Raw genomic sequence first — 19197 nt, 5'->3', positions numbered from 1 at the left:
GAAATCAGACAGTGGGGGGAGGGGTGACAGTGATGTCAATGAAGTCATTCTTCTAGGATGAGAGAGTATGTATTATGTATGTACGTACATATACACAGTCTTCCATGGGCTTTACAGCAGCATAGGAGTGGAGAACATGGAGCAAGACATATGTGTATCTCTAGCCCTCTCACTGACTTGAAAGTTTTGGGTTGCTTGTGCACAAAACAAGACAAATAATATTTCTTTTCATATTTCTCATCAATAGTAGATAATGCATATCTATTATTATGTACGTACCAGGTTACCTGCTTTATAGATCTTGAAGAAAAAGTTAAAATTAATACAACTGGTATCCTCCAAGGATATTTCTTGTTACCTTTTATTTTTAAGAAGTGCATAAATAGGTCAATAATTCTAATAACCCTCTAACTGATGGAATACTTTTGGATGAGTCAACTTTGATAACTGAGGCATTTCAGTCATCATCTCATCTCGTTTCATCTCACTGCATCTCTCTGCTTCAGGTGCGGCATCTTCACTGCCCTAGAGAATGTCTCTGATTTAGGGCCCAGCAAAGAACAGCACAGGCCTGGCTTCACTCTGCCGAGTGACAGGAAACAAACAGGAGGAATTCAAGTTAAGTTTTGCATATACACATTACTCTTTTTACATTCAAAATCTAGTACTTGAAGTGACTGATTAATGCAGGTAAGAGATGGACTGGGCTTTGTTCCATGTCAATGATACCAGCTATTAAATAAAAAAACTGCAAAGTTCTCTTGCAATTACAAAATGCTATATAAATGCTAAATAAAAATAAGAAAAAAAATTGAGATCTATTTGACTATTTTCATTTTGCCTGATAATTCTTTAGTTTTACACTTCAGTAGCAATGCTTTTAAGATGGAAGGAAATCAGAAAGAAAAGCAACCTGGTATTTTCACACAGTCTTAGTATGACCAGATCCTAAGTTTCATCTCACTGCAGACAGAATAATATGAGCCACTTGGCTCAAGTTTAGATTTTTTTTTTAGGACAAAAGCTTCATATAAGATTAGTATAAATTTGAGATACACAACTGTGATTTTAATTGTTTGTTCCAAGCATGCCATTTACAGGAAACAATGAACAACACGTCTGAGAGGGAAAGAGAAGCAATCGATATATAATAGAGAAAGTGGCTGTTATTAACTGCATAATGAGAGGTTAGTTTGATTGAGCTTAGCGTGTTATGCTTTTGGTTCAATGCTTTCTGAGAGCCTGCGCAGGGGGAAGGTGGTAGAGGGGTATGGGCAGGGGAGGGGGGATCAACCAGAATCAATGTGTCTTTCAAGCTTCTGTTTCCTCTGGGTAAACTATAAAAAACAACAATGAATAGTCATTACAAAGAAAAGTTGTGAAGGGATCGGAGCAATAGAACAGTGGATAGGGCACTTGATTTGCAGACAGTTGACCTGGGTTTGATCTCCGGCATCCTATATGTCCCCCTTCTCCAGCCTGCCAGGAGTGATCCCTGAGCACCGAGCCAGGAGCCTGCCCTGAGCACTGCTGAGTGTGGCCCCAAAACAAGTGAAACAAAACAAAAAGGTATGAAAGTAAGGAAGTCAGAAAGCTTTAAATTTCCTAAAAGTCAAAGCACGAACACACACATATTACACAGCCCTCCCCTGACAAAAACACCCCCGGATTAATGATATCTTTCTATTTCCCTGAAGTTTAGCATAAATATAAAAATATATACAGATAAGGAACAGGACTACTGCTCAAAGAGTGTGTGCTTGCATGACATGCTAGGTTCAAGGGAGCCTGGGTTCAATCCCCAGCACCACACTGCAAAATACCCTGATTACTGCCAGGAGTAAACCCCGAGCATCACGTTGGGAATAGCTCCCAAGTACTACAATATGTGGTCAAAAACCAACTAACATCTATAGATGAAAAACCTACATTGTACAAAAGGTGTTTCTAACAAGTTGGACTTTAAGAAAGTGTTAGCAAGCTGGACTAGGTCAAATACATCCAGATTTATAATTACTTTTATAAGACTGCTCATTGGCCAAGGGCAAATGCTTTACAAGTGCAAGGACCCAAATCTGAATGCTTTCACTGGGATGATGGCCCCAAGTACCACTGGGTATAGCCCTGGAGTACCCGGCACTGCCAGGGCCGCCGTAATAGTACTTGGTATCATAGAGCTTGAGGAGTTCTGCATCCTCAGCCTTAGCATTAAGTTGTCAGACTGGTGAGCCAAGTACTTCTAGAAGTGGCCCCAGAACCCTCCAAGCACTGCTATGATAATTTCTTTTTTTTTCTTTTTGGGTCACACCCGGAGATGCACAGGGGTCACTCCTGGCTCATGCACTCAGGAATCACCCCTGACAGTGCTCAGGGGACCATATGGGATGCTGGGATTCGAACCCGGGTTGGCTGCGTGCAAGGCAAACGCCCTACCGCTGTGCTATCACTCCAGCCCCACTGCTATGATAATTTATACCCTTCCCAAACCCCCAAACACTGCTTCCAGTTATACAAACAAAATATTGTTATCCAGAATAATGTTTTGGGGCTAAAGGGAGTACAGTGGGTGAGGCACTTGCCTTGCACACAGTCAACAAAGATTCAATCGCCAGCACCCTTATAGGGTCCCCTAAGCTCTACCAGGAGTGATTGCTGAGCACAGCTGGGTATGGTCCAAACAACACCCCCCCCCCACCATTGCAAAAAAATTTTTTTAATTTAAAAATCGCTTCCCATTGTATACCAGGTTCTAGATCATTTCATTTGTAGCTTTCTTTTCTTTACTTTTTTCTTTCTTTTTTTTTTTTTTTTTTGCTTTTTGGGTCACACCTGGCGATGCACAGGCGTTACTCCTGGCTCTGCACTCAGAAATTACTCCTGGCGGTGCTCAGGGGACCATATGGGATGCTGGGATTCGAACCCGGGTTGGCCACGTGCAAGGCAAATGCCCTACCCGCTGTGCTATCACTCCAGACCCTCGTTTGTAGCTTTTTAAACAAGGCTCTCACCATAGTGACAAGCATACACACTGGACCTTAGTTACCAAGTCTCACTACCCCTGATTTCTGTCCTCAGGCTTACCACTAGTGACTAGAATTTGATATCACCTACTGCTCCTGTGGTTTTAGGACTCAGCCCACTCCTAGACCATGGCATGGATCTTGATTATCTTCCTGAACCCTGACTAGTACTCCTTCTCTCTCTTTGGCGTCAGTCTTTTTCTGCAGGACATGATGGTATAAAGGAATCAAGCTATTTTGGAGCTCAAGCACATTCCTCAGTCTACCTCCTTTCTGACCTCAGCTCCACCTGTTTATTTCCTAAGCGTATGTATTTTTTTAATCATTTTTATGTAATCATTTTAATTTGAATTATATGAATCTATTTATCAGACCTCTTATGACTATTTGTTGAAAGGAATTTTAAAAATAAGAAAGAAAAACAGCCAACATTCAGCACAGCGTCTAGTAACCCCAGATCCACTGAACCAGAAACTCTGGGGTACACCTGTACTCTGTATTCTAATGTTTTGCTGGTTTTTCATGTAATCTAAAGTTTAAGAACCACTGATATGACAGAAACTAGCACACATCAAAATAACAAGAACAACCAGTGCTGGCTGGGATGTGGGTAGGAAGGGGCTCTTTCACTGTTGGTAGGAGTGCTGACTGGTCCAGCTTTTTTGAAAAATGATATGGACATTCTTTAAAAACTTAGAAATTGAGTTTCTGTATGATGAAGCAATACCACTTCTGGGAATATATCCTGAGGATACAAAAAAGGACAGTAGAAATGACATCTGCACCTGTGTTTCACTGCAGCACTGTTCACAATAGCCAGAATCTGGAAACATCTGCATTCCCGAGAACAGACAACTGGTTAAAGAAACTTTGGTACATCTATACAATGGTATATTATGCAGCTATTAGGAAAGATGAAGTCATGAAATTTCCTTATAAATGGATGATCATAGAGAGTATCATGCTAAGTGAAATAAGTCAGAAAGAGAGGGACAGACATTGAATGACTGCATTCATTTGTGGAATGTAAAAATAACAATATGAGACTGGCATCCAAGGACAGTAGAGACAAGGGCTAGGATATTGCTCCATGGTTGGAAGCCTGTCTCATGAGCTGGGGGAGAAGGCAGTTGGAGTAAAGAAGGGATCACTGAGTCAATGATGACTGGAGGGATTGTTTGGGGTGGGAGATGTGTACTCAAGGTAAATAAAGGACCAAATGTGATAGCTTCTCAGTATCTGTATTGCAAACCATATGCCAAAAAGTAAAGAGTATGGGGGAAATTGTCTGCCATAGAGTCAGGGGGAGGGTTTGGGTGGGGGAGGGGAATGCTAGGGATATCGGTGATGGAAAATGTACACTGGTGGAGGGATAGGTGTTTGATCATTGTACGACTGAAACTCAAACATGAAAGCTTTGTAGCTGTACTTCACGGTGATTTAATAATAATAATTTTTTAAAAAAGACAGAACCACTGGTCTGAAAGAACAGAGGATGTCTGATAAATACTTCAGACCAAATGAGTCATCTCATTAAGAATTAAGTCTATGTTAGTGAGAGAAAAAAATAAGTGGTGTAGTCTGCAAAATAAAACCAAAGGTACAGTATAACGGTTGTAAAAAATATATTACAAGCATTTCCACATGGGAAAAATGTCTAGAAGTTTACACATCAAGCTTAACAGTTTGATGTTTCAGGGGAAACATTTTAGGGAAATTCCTTTCCTTTATGTATATCTGTAATATCTATGTTTCTTATGTCTTAAAGCATATTATAAATTTTACAAGATGGTTAATCTCAATGTCTTCTACTCCTCTCTGGCAATACTCAGAGGTAAAAATTAACTCAGTTCCCATAGACTCCAGTGTCTAGACTGATCAAGCTTTGTGATACTCCAGGGAATTCTAGAGGAAGTGAGGCAGAGATAGTGCTCAGCGCTCCATGACTCAATCAGTGCTTCTAAATAAAGTTGCTCTGCCAGGAAGTGACAGGTCATGAAGTCTCAGAGCCTGCCCTTCTAAAACAGACTGACTTATAGAAGGAATGGCAGCGTGTGTGTGTGTGTGTGTGTGTGTGTGTGTGTGTGTGTGTGTGTGTTGGCGGGCGAGGGGGAGGAGGGCAGGGAGGAAGGTCTGAAGGAAAACAGCACAGAATAAACTTAATGGCTCTCTTGAAAAACACCAATTTATTTCTAGGAAAATTTTGTTTGGTGCAAAATAATATGAATTTAAGTGGTGAGTCTTCATACCACTCCCCACCCTGCCCCTTTGTGAATGGACAGTTATTTTGCATTTATATTGGTTCTTCTCCCAGCTATTTAGGTATAGATAACATGCATATGGTACATCAGAAAGGAGCTTGAAAATAAAATGAATTGGTGCGAAAAAATTTAGGGCAAGGTAAAGATAAAAGATAAGAATGTGTTCACATATCCTAGATCATCCTAGATCATCCGTTCCTAGTAAATATCCTTTATCTTTGGAGAAATCCTGAGCAAGTTTTTCATCCGAATCCCTATATGCATTCACAAAGGATGCAAAAGCACTTGTTTTATCATTGTACACATAATTCACTCTGCAATTTGTACACATCCTCTCCCTCTTCACTGCCTACAAGCATGTGGGTGTGACAAACAGAAAACACTGAATGTCTCTTTCAGTATAGCTGTTGTCTCAGAAACCAATACTGAATGGTCTCTTTCAGTATGGCTGTGTCCACCCTTTTTCTCACTCTATCTTTGGAACTCTAGCAGAAGACAAGAGCTATTACCACTGCTCCAATACTTTCAATGGTATAGAAGATAAAGACTGGTGGCTGCAGCCAGACTCTGAAGAGCCTGTCATTCTGGTTCTGCTTCATATAGTGCTTAATATTAGAAAACGAAGGGACAATTTGATTACCTACTAGAAAGGGAAGGAGCTAAAACCCAGTGTTGGTCTGCAGCATGCAAGGGCACAGGCACTGCAGTTAGAGTCTGAATTACAGTATACTGGATTTGGAGCAAAGCTCCCCGCCCCGCTCCCAGTCTCCGTGCCCTTACCCATAAATGGGAATCCTCCATTTGAGAAGGCGCAAAGATTGCTCAGACAGTAATCTCAAATAAGGAGAGAGGGAGCGGAATTACTATTTAATTTGTACAGAGTTTCAGTTCTGGGAAGTTAAAAAATTCTGGAAGTGGAAGTGGTGATGGCTGCCTAATAGCGTAAATGCACTTAATGCCACTGAACTGCACACTTAAAAATGGTAAATGTCATATGTATATTTATTTCACAGGTTTTTAAAAAATGCTTGTTAAGTCTCCTACTCCATTGCCTGGCTTTTCAGATGATATTCAAGAAATGCGAGTCCTAAAATGTAACTTTAAAGTAATTTATACTTATAAATAACTTTAAATTTTTTTTCAAAGAAATAGAAAGTCAAAAAGCATGCTCTTTTCCCTATTTGTGAGAGAATTTGGCGCTGAGGTTTGTCAGGTGGCACCAATACTAGATAAGGCCACAGTTTAGATGTAAAGAAAGAAAAATGGTGTCAAATCACAATCCCTATGGGATGTTTAGTCCCTAGTCCTCCTTATCCTGGCTCGTTGTCTCTCAGAATATCTGTACTACAACCCCCTAACATCCTGGGGAATATAAAACAACTTAAAAACTTATACAACTTCCCAGACTAGACGCCGGAAGTTATGAAGACAGAAGCATTCATAACAGGTGGCTCCTGTAAGTAGGGGAGTTGGGGGAGTGATAAGATGCTACTGCTGAATTCCAACTGGATGGATGTGGAGCCTGCTCCAATCCCCGGCATTAAAATGGTATCTCGGAGAGATGCGTTGGCTGGACTTAGTGGGCAAGTGGACAACTGTCTCCAAGGTAAAGCAAGACTGAAAGTGTACTTGTCTGCAGTCCATGGAAAACAATGAGTGTGTGTTGTAAGACATAAAATACTTTTTTTTTTTTAGAAATTACTTATCTCTAGGCATATGAAAAGATTGCTCTTGATGAACAGGCTTTACTAGATCTTGATGCAGTGGTCACATAGCTTATCATTACCATCCCACCAATGGAGCTCAAGGAGAAAGAAGTGCTTGAGGTACCTAAACCAAATCAATTCCAAAACATACTCACGTTGGGGTCTGAGCTCTTGAACCTCAATCTTTCGACCAATTCTATCACCGCTGCTTTCAGTCTGCCTGAGTCTTTGCTCTAGAAGAAAGAAAAGTTAGAGGTCACCAAATAGCATTTTGTTGCTCTCTCAAACACAAATAGCTTTTGATGTGTCACAATGAAATAGAAAGTGATTTTTCTCTTTGTTCTTATCAACCAAAGAACTGTGTTGGCCCACTTCCTCTTTTGTGTGAATAAAGAGGTTCGGGATATAAAATGCACAATGGCCTGGGAGAACTATTCCAATGAAAACTAAATGCAATTTGTCCAGGGTCACTTTCTGTTTCATACCAGGGCTCCACTGTGCCAGCATTCACTGAGGCCAGAAACTGAGAGACTTACATCTGGAATGTTTACTTCATGTCCTAGTGATTTTTATTTTGAAGCTTTACAAAACAAATACAGAAGAATGGCAATATTAGCAATTTGGGGATCACCCACATCTCAACCTGGGATATAAAATTCCTCTTTTTTATTTTATGGGGTACGCTTGGCTTTCTCTGATCTACAGAGGCCTGTGTTTTTTTGTGAATTCATTACTTTCTCTCCTCCCCATATGCCTTAAATAAAAATATTTTACTTCTTAAAGTATTCAATATTAACTATTCTGAAAATAAAAAAATGAGACAATACCCTAAGATTAAATTGAAAATGGTATTATAGCTTACTGGATTTGAGTACAGGTTTGAGTCCGACATACAAAGCTTCAAATTTGGAGTCTACCGTTAAGTAGTGACTAAACTCAGGCAAATTTCTGATTTTCTCAAAATATTCTTCTCCTTCTATAAAATGGGGATAATAAAATAGTTATTTTGAGTTTAAGTAAAATAGCATATGCACATTATGCAGCATGCACTAAGTCCTAATAATGTCACCTATTACTATTGTTGCTGCAGTTATAGCATTGCATAATCTATATTAGTATAACCAACTGAAATGCAATGAGAATCACACATACAAGTCTCTTATGGCATTCATTCCTAGCTGCAAAATGGTGAAATTGACTTATATATTTTACTTGATACTATAAAATATTACTATAACTTGAAATTTCAACATACGGTACTATAAATATATTTTTTCCATTCTAGATCTTTGAAAGCTACTGGCATTTTACACTTAGCCTAATTTAATTTGGACTAACCATATTTCAAGTGCTCTAATGTCATCTATATATCCACTACTATAGAGATCAACACAGACTTACAGCATTAACTAGAGAGTCACACTGCTTGAATTCAAGTCGCAACTCTACCACAAGCTGTGTGATCTTTCGTTAGCCACTTAGCCACTCTGTGCCTCAATTTCTTTAACTGTAATATTAACCAATAATAGTATCTACTTAATAGGGTTGTACTAAGATTAAATGAGCTAACCAATGCCAGACTTGTTAAAAGAGAGCATGGCATATGGGAAAAAGAGACATACAAGGCATGTAGGAGGTACAGTGCCGCCCAGCAAGTCAACCTGTACCTGCAGTGTGAGTGCTCAGCAGCCTGATGGTCCCTTCAGGCTTCCTGATACCCCCAAATTTCTTCTGTGCCTCTGGCTGGACCCCAACAACTTGGAACCATGTTTCCCAAGAAATTAAATGGGCAAAAGTAAAGTTTGTGGGAGTCATGCCTACAAACCACCTCCGGCTAAACTATATACAAGCTCACTTATTGGCCTTGCTTCAGAGACCCATAAGCACATCTCAAAAGAGATCAAAACCAGGCCATTTAAACTTATTAACAACCATGATTCAGAGATTCACAAAGGAATCTCAGAAGAGAGCAGCATGCCACAAAGATGCCTCCAGACCCCAAATATTTAAAAAAAAAATTTAGGATTCCAGGAGTACACAGCCGCTTTTGCGGCCGCATGACATTTCATACTATTCACAACATGCAATTCAAAATAAATTATTTAGCATCTGATTATGGGGCAGGCCTAGGTAGTGGTAGGAAAATTCAAAATAATGGTGACAAAAAAGTGTAATGGTGGTGGCGTTGGTGTTGAAATGTTGAATGTAAACAATTATTGTGAACAACTTTATGAAGATAAAATTTAAACTTTTATTTTAAAAAAGTAACTTGGAGTTCATGCCTGCTTCAGTTAGCTTAATCAGTGGCTTCATAAATAACAGTATTCCTACATTTAGAAAAAAAAAGACATGTATGCTGTTACTATCCTATATAACTCACAGTGGTTTAAATTCCTTCAAAGTAACAGCAAGAACTTTTATTTCTGTATCTGTGACCAGCATTAAGGAGCTGTCTGAAGGATAGCTCAAATGGCCACAGCACATGCCTGGCATGCAAAGGTCCTGAGTTCCACTCCTGGCATATTATGACCCACTGAGCACTACTGAGGTGGCCCTGATGGCCCCCTAAGTTGCTGGGTCCAATGAGCACTATATCACAAGACTCAACAATGAATGATCTACCACACCACTGGGCTGAGTATTACCAAGATTGTTCCTAGGCCCCTGAGCATACTTGAGAGATACCCATTTCTTCTCAAAATAGATGTTTGATGAAATAACATCTCACACCATGAGAATGGCTCATATCAAAAGGGCCAGAAACAATAGTGGTGGTGGGGATGTGGTGGAGAAGGAATCATCGTCATTCGCTGTTGGTCAGGATGTAATCTGGTTCAGCCTCTATGGAAATGTGCAGAGACTTCTTTAAAAAAAAAAAAAGAAAATATAACTAATTTATGACCCCCATGATTCCACTCCTTGGCATCTATCCTAGAACACAAAATCACTAAAATGATACATGCACACATATGTTCACTTCAGCTCAATTTACAATAGCCATGATCTATAAGCAACCAAACAATGGGTGGGTGGATGAATAAACTGTGGTAAACATACACAATGGAATACCACTCAACTATAAGAAAAGATGAATTCCTACGTTATGCTACAATTTATACAGAACTAAAGGGTGTCATGTTAAGTTGAATAAGCCAGACAGAGAAAGACAAATATCAAAAGATCTCACTCATATGTTAACCATAATGAAACAAAGTAAAGTATTAGACAATGATCAGTGAAAACAAACCCTAAGACTCTACCAACAGAACTGAGTTTACCATGGAAAAGGGAGAGACAGAAGGAGGGTAAAGAAGGGACTTACAGGTAGTGTTGAAGGGATACTGATACTTTGGTGGCAATTGTAATGCAGTGCATGCCTAAAACATAAATATTGATACTAATAGTTGTAATGCAGTAACATTAATAGTTGCAGTGCGGTAACACTTCACACCTAAAACATAATATTAATACTCTTAATACCAAATATTATCCTATTCATTTCCATGTTACCTAAATTTTTTAATGTGTTTTAAATCTGAACAAATGAATAGATGAACATAACATTTCAAGATATGGTAACTCTAATACAAATGATTATGTATTACAATCCAAAATAGCATGAATTTATTTTCTTATCTCAACTCCTTTGTGGGATAAGACAGGACCATCACCCTCATTTTACTAGTAAAGAAGAGGCAGCATGAAGAAATAAAATAACTGTCATGTTTTAGGGGAGCAGGATGATAAAGAACTACAGTAGGGACCAGAAAGATAGCTTAAAGGATTGGAGTACATTCTTGCATTGCAGGGGGCTTGGGTTTAATACCTGGCACTGCATGGTCTCCAAGCACTACCAGGAGTGTCCTTCAACAACCTAGGTTCTGAGCACCTCTGAACATGGCCTAAAAACTAAAAAATATATAGTGCAGTAGAAAAAAAAACACTACAAATAATCTCTTAACTCATTTTTGTTGGTAGTATAGTAATGAGTATAACTGGTCTACCAAATGCCAAATGCCTCTTAGTAGAAAATGACTTGAGAATTGGTTACATTTTCTAAATTTTCATGAACCTTCCTCTTTCACTCTTTTCCAACATGAACTCTCTAACGAGACCCCATATCAGACATATTCAAATATAACACGTCTTTTCTTTTTCCTTGAACCTCTTTTGATTCCCCAAACTTGTAAAATAAAAATCGAGATTGCTATCTCCTTGAGATATAGCAGGGGCAGGGGCCTCAGCTTCATTAGCAGTATATCAGAATGTTATGTCTGTATATCTGAACCACAGAACTCACAAAACTGAGGTCCAAACTACAACAACCAACCTAAAAAAATGTACCTGTCAGGGAGGCAGCTGGGGGCAGGAGGGGGACTGGGAACACTGGTGGAGGGAAGCTGACACTGCTGATGGGAATTGGTGTTGGAACACTGCCTGCCTGAAACTCAACTCTGAATAACTTTGCAAATCATGGAGATCTGATAAAAAGTCATTTTAAAATAAAATTCTTATTTTAAAAATAATCTTTTTTCACAATCCTAGTTGCTACACTAATTTAAGTCTTTAATCTCTGTGGTCTCACAGCAGACAGCTGGGAAAAGGAATCTGGGGGGGTCACATACCAAAGGAATGGGTGAGACCCAGAGTATCTAAAAAGAGGTTAAGTTGCCAGACACAATCCTGCTTTTATGAGATGGTCAGACAATAAAGCCTGTCTGGTGATATCATTCCTCTACCCTGCTCTCATTGGCTGAAGGAGAAGGTCACTTATCCCTGGAAAGCTCTCTTCCCCCACATCCCAGCTGCCAGCACCCATTTTAAAGCTCTTCAGCAAGAGCCCTGATGTATTATAACTTCCTCCCCTCACTCTCCCCAGCTATAGAGAACAGAAAGGAATGCACAGAATGATGAAGGAATCCCTAAGGAACAGGCAGCCTGTTTGCAGGTAGATGTGTCTCGTGTGAAGAAATAAGGGAACCCATACCTTCTTTCCTAAAACTACCATGTCAAAGGGATCCTTGCTCCTGTCACAAAGTGTCAGCAGAACTGTCTAGCTAGATGAAAGCCAGGAGAGGCACAGAGAATCTCCCTTTGGGAAATCTACTTTCCCACTCCCTTGAGAAATATTCTCAAGGATTAACTGGGGTCTATGTTTAGACAACTATACTCAGCCCCTAAATGGGTGGTGAGAAAAACCTTCCCCCGTGTCTTTTTCCCCTCCCGACCTATAAATTCAATTGGTCAGAAGGGAGCAACTCCTCTGGACATGACTAACCCTGACAGCTGCCAAGAGTATAAATGGACAACTCTGGTCTCAAATCTGCCTCCTTTTCTCATGTCCATGTCCCATAGTGCACCATAAGATCCTGCACATAGGAGTTCAAGCTAGTACACACAAGCTCTGTGAAAATCCCTCTCTAGTGGCTGCCCCTTGGCCATATCTAGGACCAAAACATACACCTATCAGGTGTGGAAACATGAGGCTTAATGGCTTCATCCACCTTGGAGAGTGTTTTCCTCGGAGATGCAAAGTTTACAAGATTAGAGCATTTCCTCAAGTAATCATTAGGCTGTAAGTAATCACTTGGAGAGTGATTTAGGATGGGGCTTCTTTTTTTTTTAATGTTTTCAGCAAGTTTAATTACTTCTTTTCAAGACTTCTGCAACACTGAAAAACTAGAAATTAAATTTACAAAGATAATACCATCAATTTTCATAGCACTAGTAGCACTGTCATGCCGTTGTTCATCGATTTGCTCGAGTGGGCACCAGTAATGTCTCCATTGTGAGACTTGTTGTCACTGTTTTTGGCATATCGAACATGCCACGGGGAGTTTGCCAGGCTCTGCCATGCTGGTGTAGTTTGCCAGGCTTCCCGAGAGGGACAGAGGAATTGAACCCGGGTTGGCTGTGTGCAAGGCAAACGGCCTACCCACTGTGTTATCACTCCAGTCCATCAATTTTCATAAGAAACTAATTTTTTTCAGGGAACCGATTATAGTACAGAGGATAATTGGATAATTTAAAATTATTTTTTCTTATACATAAATACTCAGTATAAATAAATAACATTCTAATTATATCTACTAGACCCTTCTTTTTCTTTTCTTCCTTCAAGTTCAGCATTTTATTGCTGAATTTTGATGTAGTTGATCTATCGAGAGGTGACGGAGTACTGTTGAACTCTCCAGCTACTACTATTGTGTTGCTATCAATATCTTCCTTCAAGTTTATTAGCAGTTGTCTTAGGTATTTTTCTAGTTCCTCAGTAGATGAATATATGTTTAGGAGTATGAATTTTTTCTAATGTATGTGTTCCTTTATTATTAAAGTAACCCTCTCTGTCTCTTATAACTCTTAAAGTCTGAAGTAGGATGGGGCTTCTTAAATTTTTCCAGTCATAATCCCACAGTAACAAGTCTCACAATGGAGATGTTACTGGTGCCCACTCAAGCAAATCGATGAACAATGGGATGACAGTGCTACAGTGCTACAGGAAATTTAGAATAATAAGGAATAATAGGGAATTTTGGAATGCCAGCTGCTCAACAACCTCCAGGCGCACTCCAACAACCTCAAGGAGATCAACCTGAGGCAGCAGATGTCCCCGGTGCTGCCCAGAGACACAGGCAGGTGCGTGTCTGTCAGTGAAGATCGTTACAACATGCCAGTCGACCAAAAGCTTACATTCGGTAGACTGGGAACACCTGTAAAGGTGATTAGAGGCCGCCCCAGTAGCCTCCGCCCCTCTGGAGAGCTCGGCAAGCTACCGAGAGTATCCCACCCGCATGGCAGAGCCTGGCAAACTACCCGTGGTGTACTTGATATGCCAAAAACAGTAACAACGACGGTCCTCATTCCCCTGATCCTAAAAGAGCCCCCAGTACACCATCAGGCTACACTAGCACACGACAGGGACGAATGAAGATGTTACTGGTGCCTGCTCAAGTAAATCGATGAACAATGGGATGACAGTGATGACAGTGATACAGTGAAATTTTTATGCAACCCTACATATAGGTAAAAGAGGTATGTGAGTCAAGCACATGCTGATAATAAATCATAATGAAATTTAAACCAGTTTTAAGAATTTTCTATAATATTCATTATGTGACCCTATGTGGGGTCACAACCCAGTTTAAGAAGCTATATTAGGAGTTAGAGAGATAGTATTGGGGTAAGATGCTTATTTTGCATGCACCCAACCTGGGTTTAATCTCCAGCACTCGATATAATTCCCTGAATCCTGCCAAGAGTGATCCCTGAGCACAGAGGCAGGAGTAAGCCCTGAGCACCGACAGGTGTGGCCCCAAATGATTTATTGGGTCTAGAATATTTTTAGATTCAGGTCCAATTCAAAAACATATGCCATATCCACAAACTCTTTCTTATATCCATGACCCCCTAGCCTAAGGAGTAACACTATTCCCATACCCTACAATCCATTCTCTACACAAGAACCAGAGTGAAATTTATATTAGACCACACCTCCCCTTGCTTTAAAGGTCTATGGATACTTCAAATAAAATTCAAAAGCCATACTTTGAAAATTAATTTCATTTACTACTCCCCTACTAATTTCAGTTACTACTCTGTAATTATCTTATGCTCCAGATATCCTTTACATCTCCCAGAAAGTTTGTTTTATCACAAAGCTTCTAGACTCCACTAAAAATCACACTGCCCCCAGGTCTTCCCATCACTAGCTCTAATTCTATCTTTTTTTAAATTACTACTTCAAAAAAGATCTTGTGGATTTTTAGTCAGACTCATTCTCATCACTCCTCATACCCATTCTTGCTCCTCTCGCCTAGATTTTTATCTATAGTATTTATAAATAATTAATATTATTTACTGTCTACCTGACTTAGTTTTACTCATAAAATTTAAGTTATATGAGCTCAGAACAGTACTGTTTATTGTTAAATTCCCTGTATCACTGTCATCCCGTTGTTCAATGATTTACTCGAGCAGGCGCCAGTAACATCTCCATTCGTTCCTGTCATGTGCTAGTGTAGCCTGATGGCATATTGGGGGCTCTTTCAGGATCAGGGGAATGAGGACCGTCGTTGTTACTGTTTTTGGCATATCAAGTACACCACGGGTAGCTTGCCAGGCTCTGCCATGCGGGTGGGATATTCTCGGTAGCTTGCCAAGCTCTCCAGAGGGATGGAGGCTACTGGGGCGGCCTCTAATCGCCTTTACAAGTGTTCCCAGTCTACCGAATGTAAGCTTTTGGTCGACTGGCATGGTGTAACATCTTCACACTGACAAACACGCACCTGCCTGCATCTCTGGGCAACACCTGAGACATCTGCTGCCTCAGGTTTATCTCCATGAGGTTGTTGGAGTGCACCTGGAGGTAGTTGAGCAGCTGGCATTCCAAAATTCCCTATTATTTCCCATTATTCCAAATTTCCTGTAGCATCGTAGCACTGTCATCCCGTTGTTCATAGATTTGCTTGAGTGGGCACCAGTACCATCTCCATTGTGAGACTTAATTTTACTGTTTTTGGCATGTTGAATATGCCACAGATAGCTTGCCAGGCTTTGCCGTGCAGGCAGGATACTCTCGGTAGCTTGCCGGGCTACCACCCTGAATGCACCCGATCTCATCTGCCAAATTCCCTATTATTCCAAATTCCCCACCTGAATGAATGGATCAAAAGAAAAAGAATCATGCCATAAACTTCATAATAATAATAAATAAACTTTTATTATTAAGGTAATAAACTTACCTTAATAAATACTGTGTTCATATAATTGTCACAAAAATTAAACTGAATATGGAAAACGTTTATAGCACAGAACTTGGCACACTCAGTTTTCAATATATTTAGTTATTGCTGCTATTAAATAACAATATATAAAGTGGCTGACTACTATCAAGTACTGAACCAAAAATTACTGAAGAGAAAAAAAATGAACAAAGCTATCTGTTACCAATCAAAATATTCTACAAAATATCTAGGGAGAAATTTTCTGACAGATGAAAATGAGTATAAAATATCCAGTATTTATATATTGAATACCTTTATAAAGATAGTAAACCTCACAAGAATGTATCTGTACAACTTAGGAAGTTTAAATTAAGTGAGATTAGAGGCAAGTTGAATAGTAGAAATATATACTTTGGGCAGGCCTGGATTCAAATCCTAATACTTCCATTCAACTACCAGGTGATCTGCTACAAAATTCAATGTCTTTGAATATCAGTTGCATCATCTATAAAATGACAATAATGGCAGATTACTATGGGAGTTATCTTGAGATCAAATGAAATAATGAATTAAAAGTATCTGCTCTCACTCTACTTGGTAGCTATTATTATTATTCTCATTTCTGAAAAGATTCTCAAAACTCAACAGCAAACAAAAGTTTGTATATTGTTTTAGTGTTAAAACTTCAGCTAAACCTTAATATTTCCATTCTTCACGTACATAAAGTCAGACTATCATTCAACACAGACTTTCCCCTGCCAAAGTCCACACAAATCCAATCACAAAGAGAGCAGTAAGCAATATGATTGCCTCTTGGGAAGAAAACCGAGGTTATATTCTAACCAGAAAGTAAAGGGTGCTTTTCCCTGCCACCCTGTGCTTCTATAAAAAATATTCCCACCGTTCAGAATGTTAAAACATAATTTAAAGAGGACAACCAGTAAGACTTGTGAACCTAAATTTAGATCGACCAGCTGTGTTTTGGTTAGCTAGTGCATAAGACACCAGCAGGACACTGAAATATCCAGGAGTCTCTTCTCTGAAGACAAATTTTTCATCTATATATCTACCGGAATAGAGCAGGCAGAAGGAGCAGAAGGAGAGGGGGATGAACAGCTTTCACCCAAAGAATCTTGGTGTCCAGGACTTATACTAATGCCAGACTTACTTCAATAGCATTAAATAGATTATTCAAAACTCAAGATAGAATGTTAGAATAAGAAATATCAATTGCCAAGGGCTTATTATATCCCAAGGGGTATGCTAAGCTCTTTATGTCTATGATCTTGTTTGTTCCTAACCAGTTAAAGAGGAAAAGCAATGATTTTGTCCAATTTACAGATGAAGAAACCAAGATTCAGAGAAAATGACTTAATTACTCAACTGAACATAGCTCAACATAGAGCCAAGGCTCAAATTCCTGGATTGCCAAGCCAACAAAGGTAAAGTTACCTTGGTCCTTCACTATCAATACACCCATTTTTTTCCTTAGAATCAGAGCTTACCTTTTTACTAACACACTATGCCTTAGAGACTGGTTGCATTCCAGCCTGTCTTGCAACTAGATAAGACCAGGAGACAGTTCTCAAAGAAAATGATGACCAGGATACAAAGACAGCCCACTTAATGAGAAAAATAATTTATTTATCCAACACCCATCTAATAAGGGGCTAATATCACCCATTCTAATATAAGGCACTGGTAGAGCTTTTTTAAAAAAATTCAACCCCATCAAAAATGGTGAGAAGATATGAACAAAAACTTTCTTAAAGATGGAATATAAATGGTCAAAAGGCACATGAGGGGCTAGAGTGATAGTACAGCAGGTAGGGCGTTTTCCTTGCATGCAGCCAACCCAGGTTGGATTCCCAGCATCCCATATGGTCACCAAGAACCACCAGGAGTAATTCCTGAATGCAAAGCCAGGAGTGACCACTATGCACCACCAGGTGTGACCCAAAAAGCACTGTAGCACTGCACTGTCATCCCTTTGTTCATCGACTTGCTCTAGTGGACACCAGTAGCACCTCCAGCGTGAGACTTGTTGTTACTGTTTTTGGCATATTGAATATGCCATGGGTAGCTTGCCAGGCTCTGCCGTGCGAGTAGGATACTCTTGGTAGCTTGCCGGGCTCTCTGGGAGGGATGGAGGAATCAAACCCGAGTTGACTGCATGCAAGGCAAATGTTCTACCCATTGTGCTATCACTCTGGTCCATATGTGTGTGTGTGTATGTGTGTGTATAATTACCTCTAGATGCATTATTCTCCCAATTTGTTATAATAAAAAACATTATTTTCATCATATGTTTTTATTTTACCCAAAAATTAAAAAAAAAGAAAAGAAAAAGGGACATGAAAAAAGTGCTCTACATCATTTATCATCAGGGAGATGCAAATCAAAACAATGATATATCTCATTCCACAAAGACTGGCACACATTAAAAAGTACAAGAACAACCAGTGCTGGCATGGATGTGGGAAGAAAGGAACTCTCATTCCTTGCTGGTGGGGATGTGAAATGGTCCAGCCTTTTTGAAAAACACGGATATTTCTTAAAAAAAAAAAAACAAACAGAAATTGAGCTTTCATAAAACCCAGTAATACCACTCCTGGAAACATACTCTAGGAGCCCAAAAACACAATGCAGAAAAGAAATCCACATTCCTATGTTGATTGCAGCACTATTCATTATAGTCAGAATCTGGAAACAACCCAAGTGCCAGGGAACAGATGACTGGATAAAAAAGCTATGGTGCATCTACAAAATTGAATACTCTGTAGCCATTAGAAAAACTATAGTCATGAAATTTGCTTATATGCGGATGGACATGGACAGCATCGTGAGATACATGAATGAAGTGAGTCAGGGAAGAGAAGTAGACATAAGTGATTGCACCCATTTTTGGTATACCAAAAAAAAAACCAACATAGTATGAAACTAATACCTAAAGACAGTGGAAATGCGGGCCAGGAGGACTGGTTTATGGTAGGAAGCTTGCCACAGATTGTGTTGGGGAGAGCAGTTTGGACAAAGCAGAGACCACTATGACAATGAAAACTGAAAATGACCCTTCTGGATAAGAACTGAGTGCTAAAAGGAGGTAAGGTAATATACATGATAAACCTTTCAGTAACTGTTGCAGGAGTCACCCTTAAAGGAGGAGCATGTCCATCTTCACTTACCATGTAACTGTGATGGGCCAACTGGACTCATCTCGGTCCACAAAGGCTACACTCTTAAGGATGGCCGACTAGGAAAGAGCCTGTGTTCCTGACTTTTGTGTTCCTCCATTCCAATCTTAGACTGCCTACACCCAGATTTCTGGAATTTCTTTACAGGGGTGAAATCTTGTTTAAGATGCTGCTATTTAAGATCTTAAATTCATTTAATAATTTAACACTACAAATATTGATATATGAAATCATAATGCAATAGTGTGACTTTCAATTCTATAGAAACCCTACAACTATTATTCCTCACATCA

At 39.5% G+C, this 19197-nt stretch overlaps 1 protein-coding gene across 1 annotated transcript in view; it reads right to left on the bottom strand.

Annotated features, from left to right (window-relative positions):
- The window catches only part of TRIM44 (tripartite motif containing 44), a 60566-nt gene that overhangs the window by 21403 nt on the left and 19966 nt on the right, over positions 1–19197 (bottom strand). The window contains exon 3 of the mRNA XM_055143682.1: positions 7143–7220. Within this exon, the coding sequence (XP_054999657.1) occupies positions 7143–7220 (78 nt within the window). The remainder of the gene's footprint in view (positions 1–7142; positions 7221–19197) is intronic.

Source organism: Sorex araneus, chromosome 6 (assembly GCF_027595985.1).
Source record: "Sorex araneus isolate mSorAra2 chromosome 6, mSorAra2.pri, whole genome shotgun sequence".
Taxonomy (NCBI): domain Eukaryota; kingdom Metazoa; phylum Chordata; class Mammalia; order Eulipotyphla; family Soricidae; genus Sorex; species Sorex araneus.
Note: the sequence above shows the minus strand (reverse complement) of the source record. Positions and strands in the feature narration are given on the sequence as shown.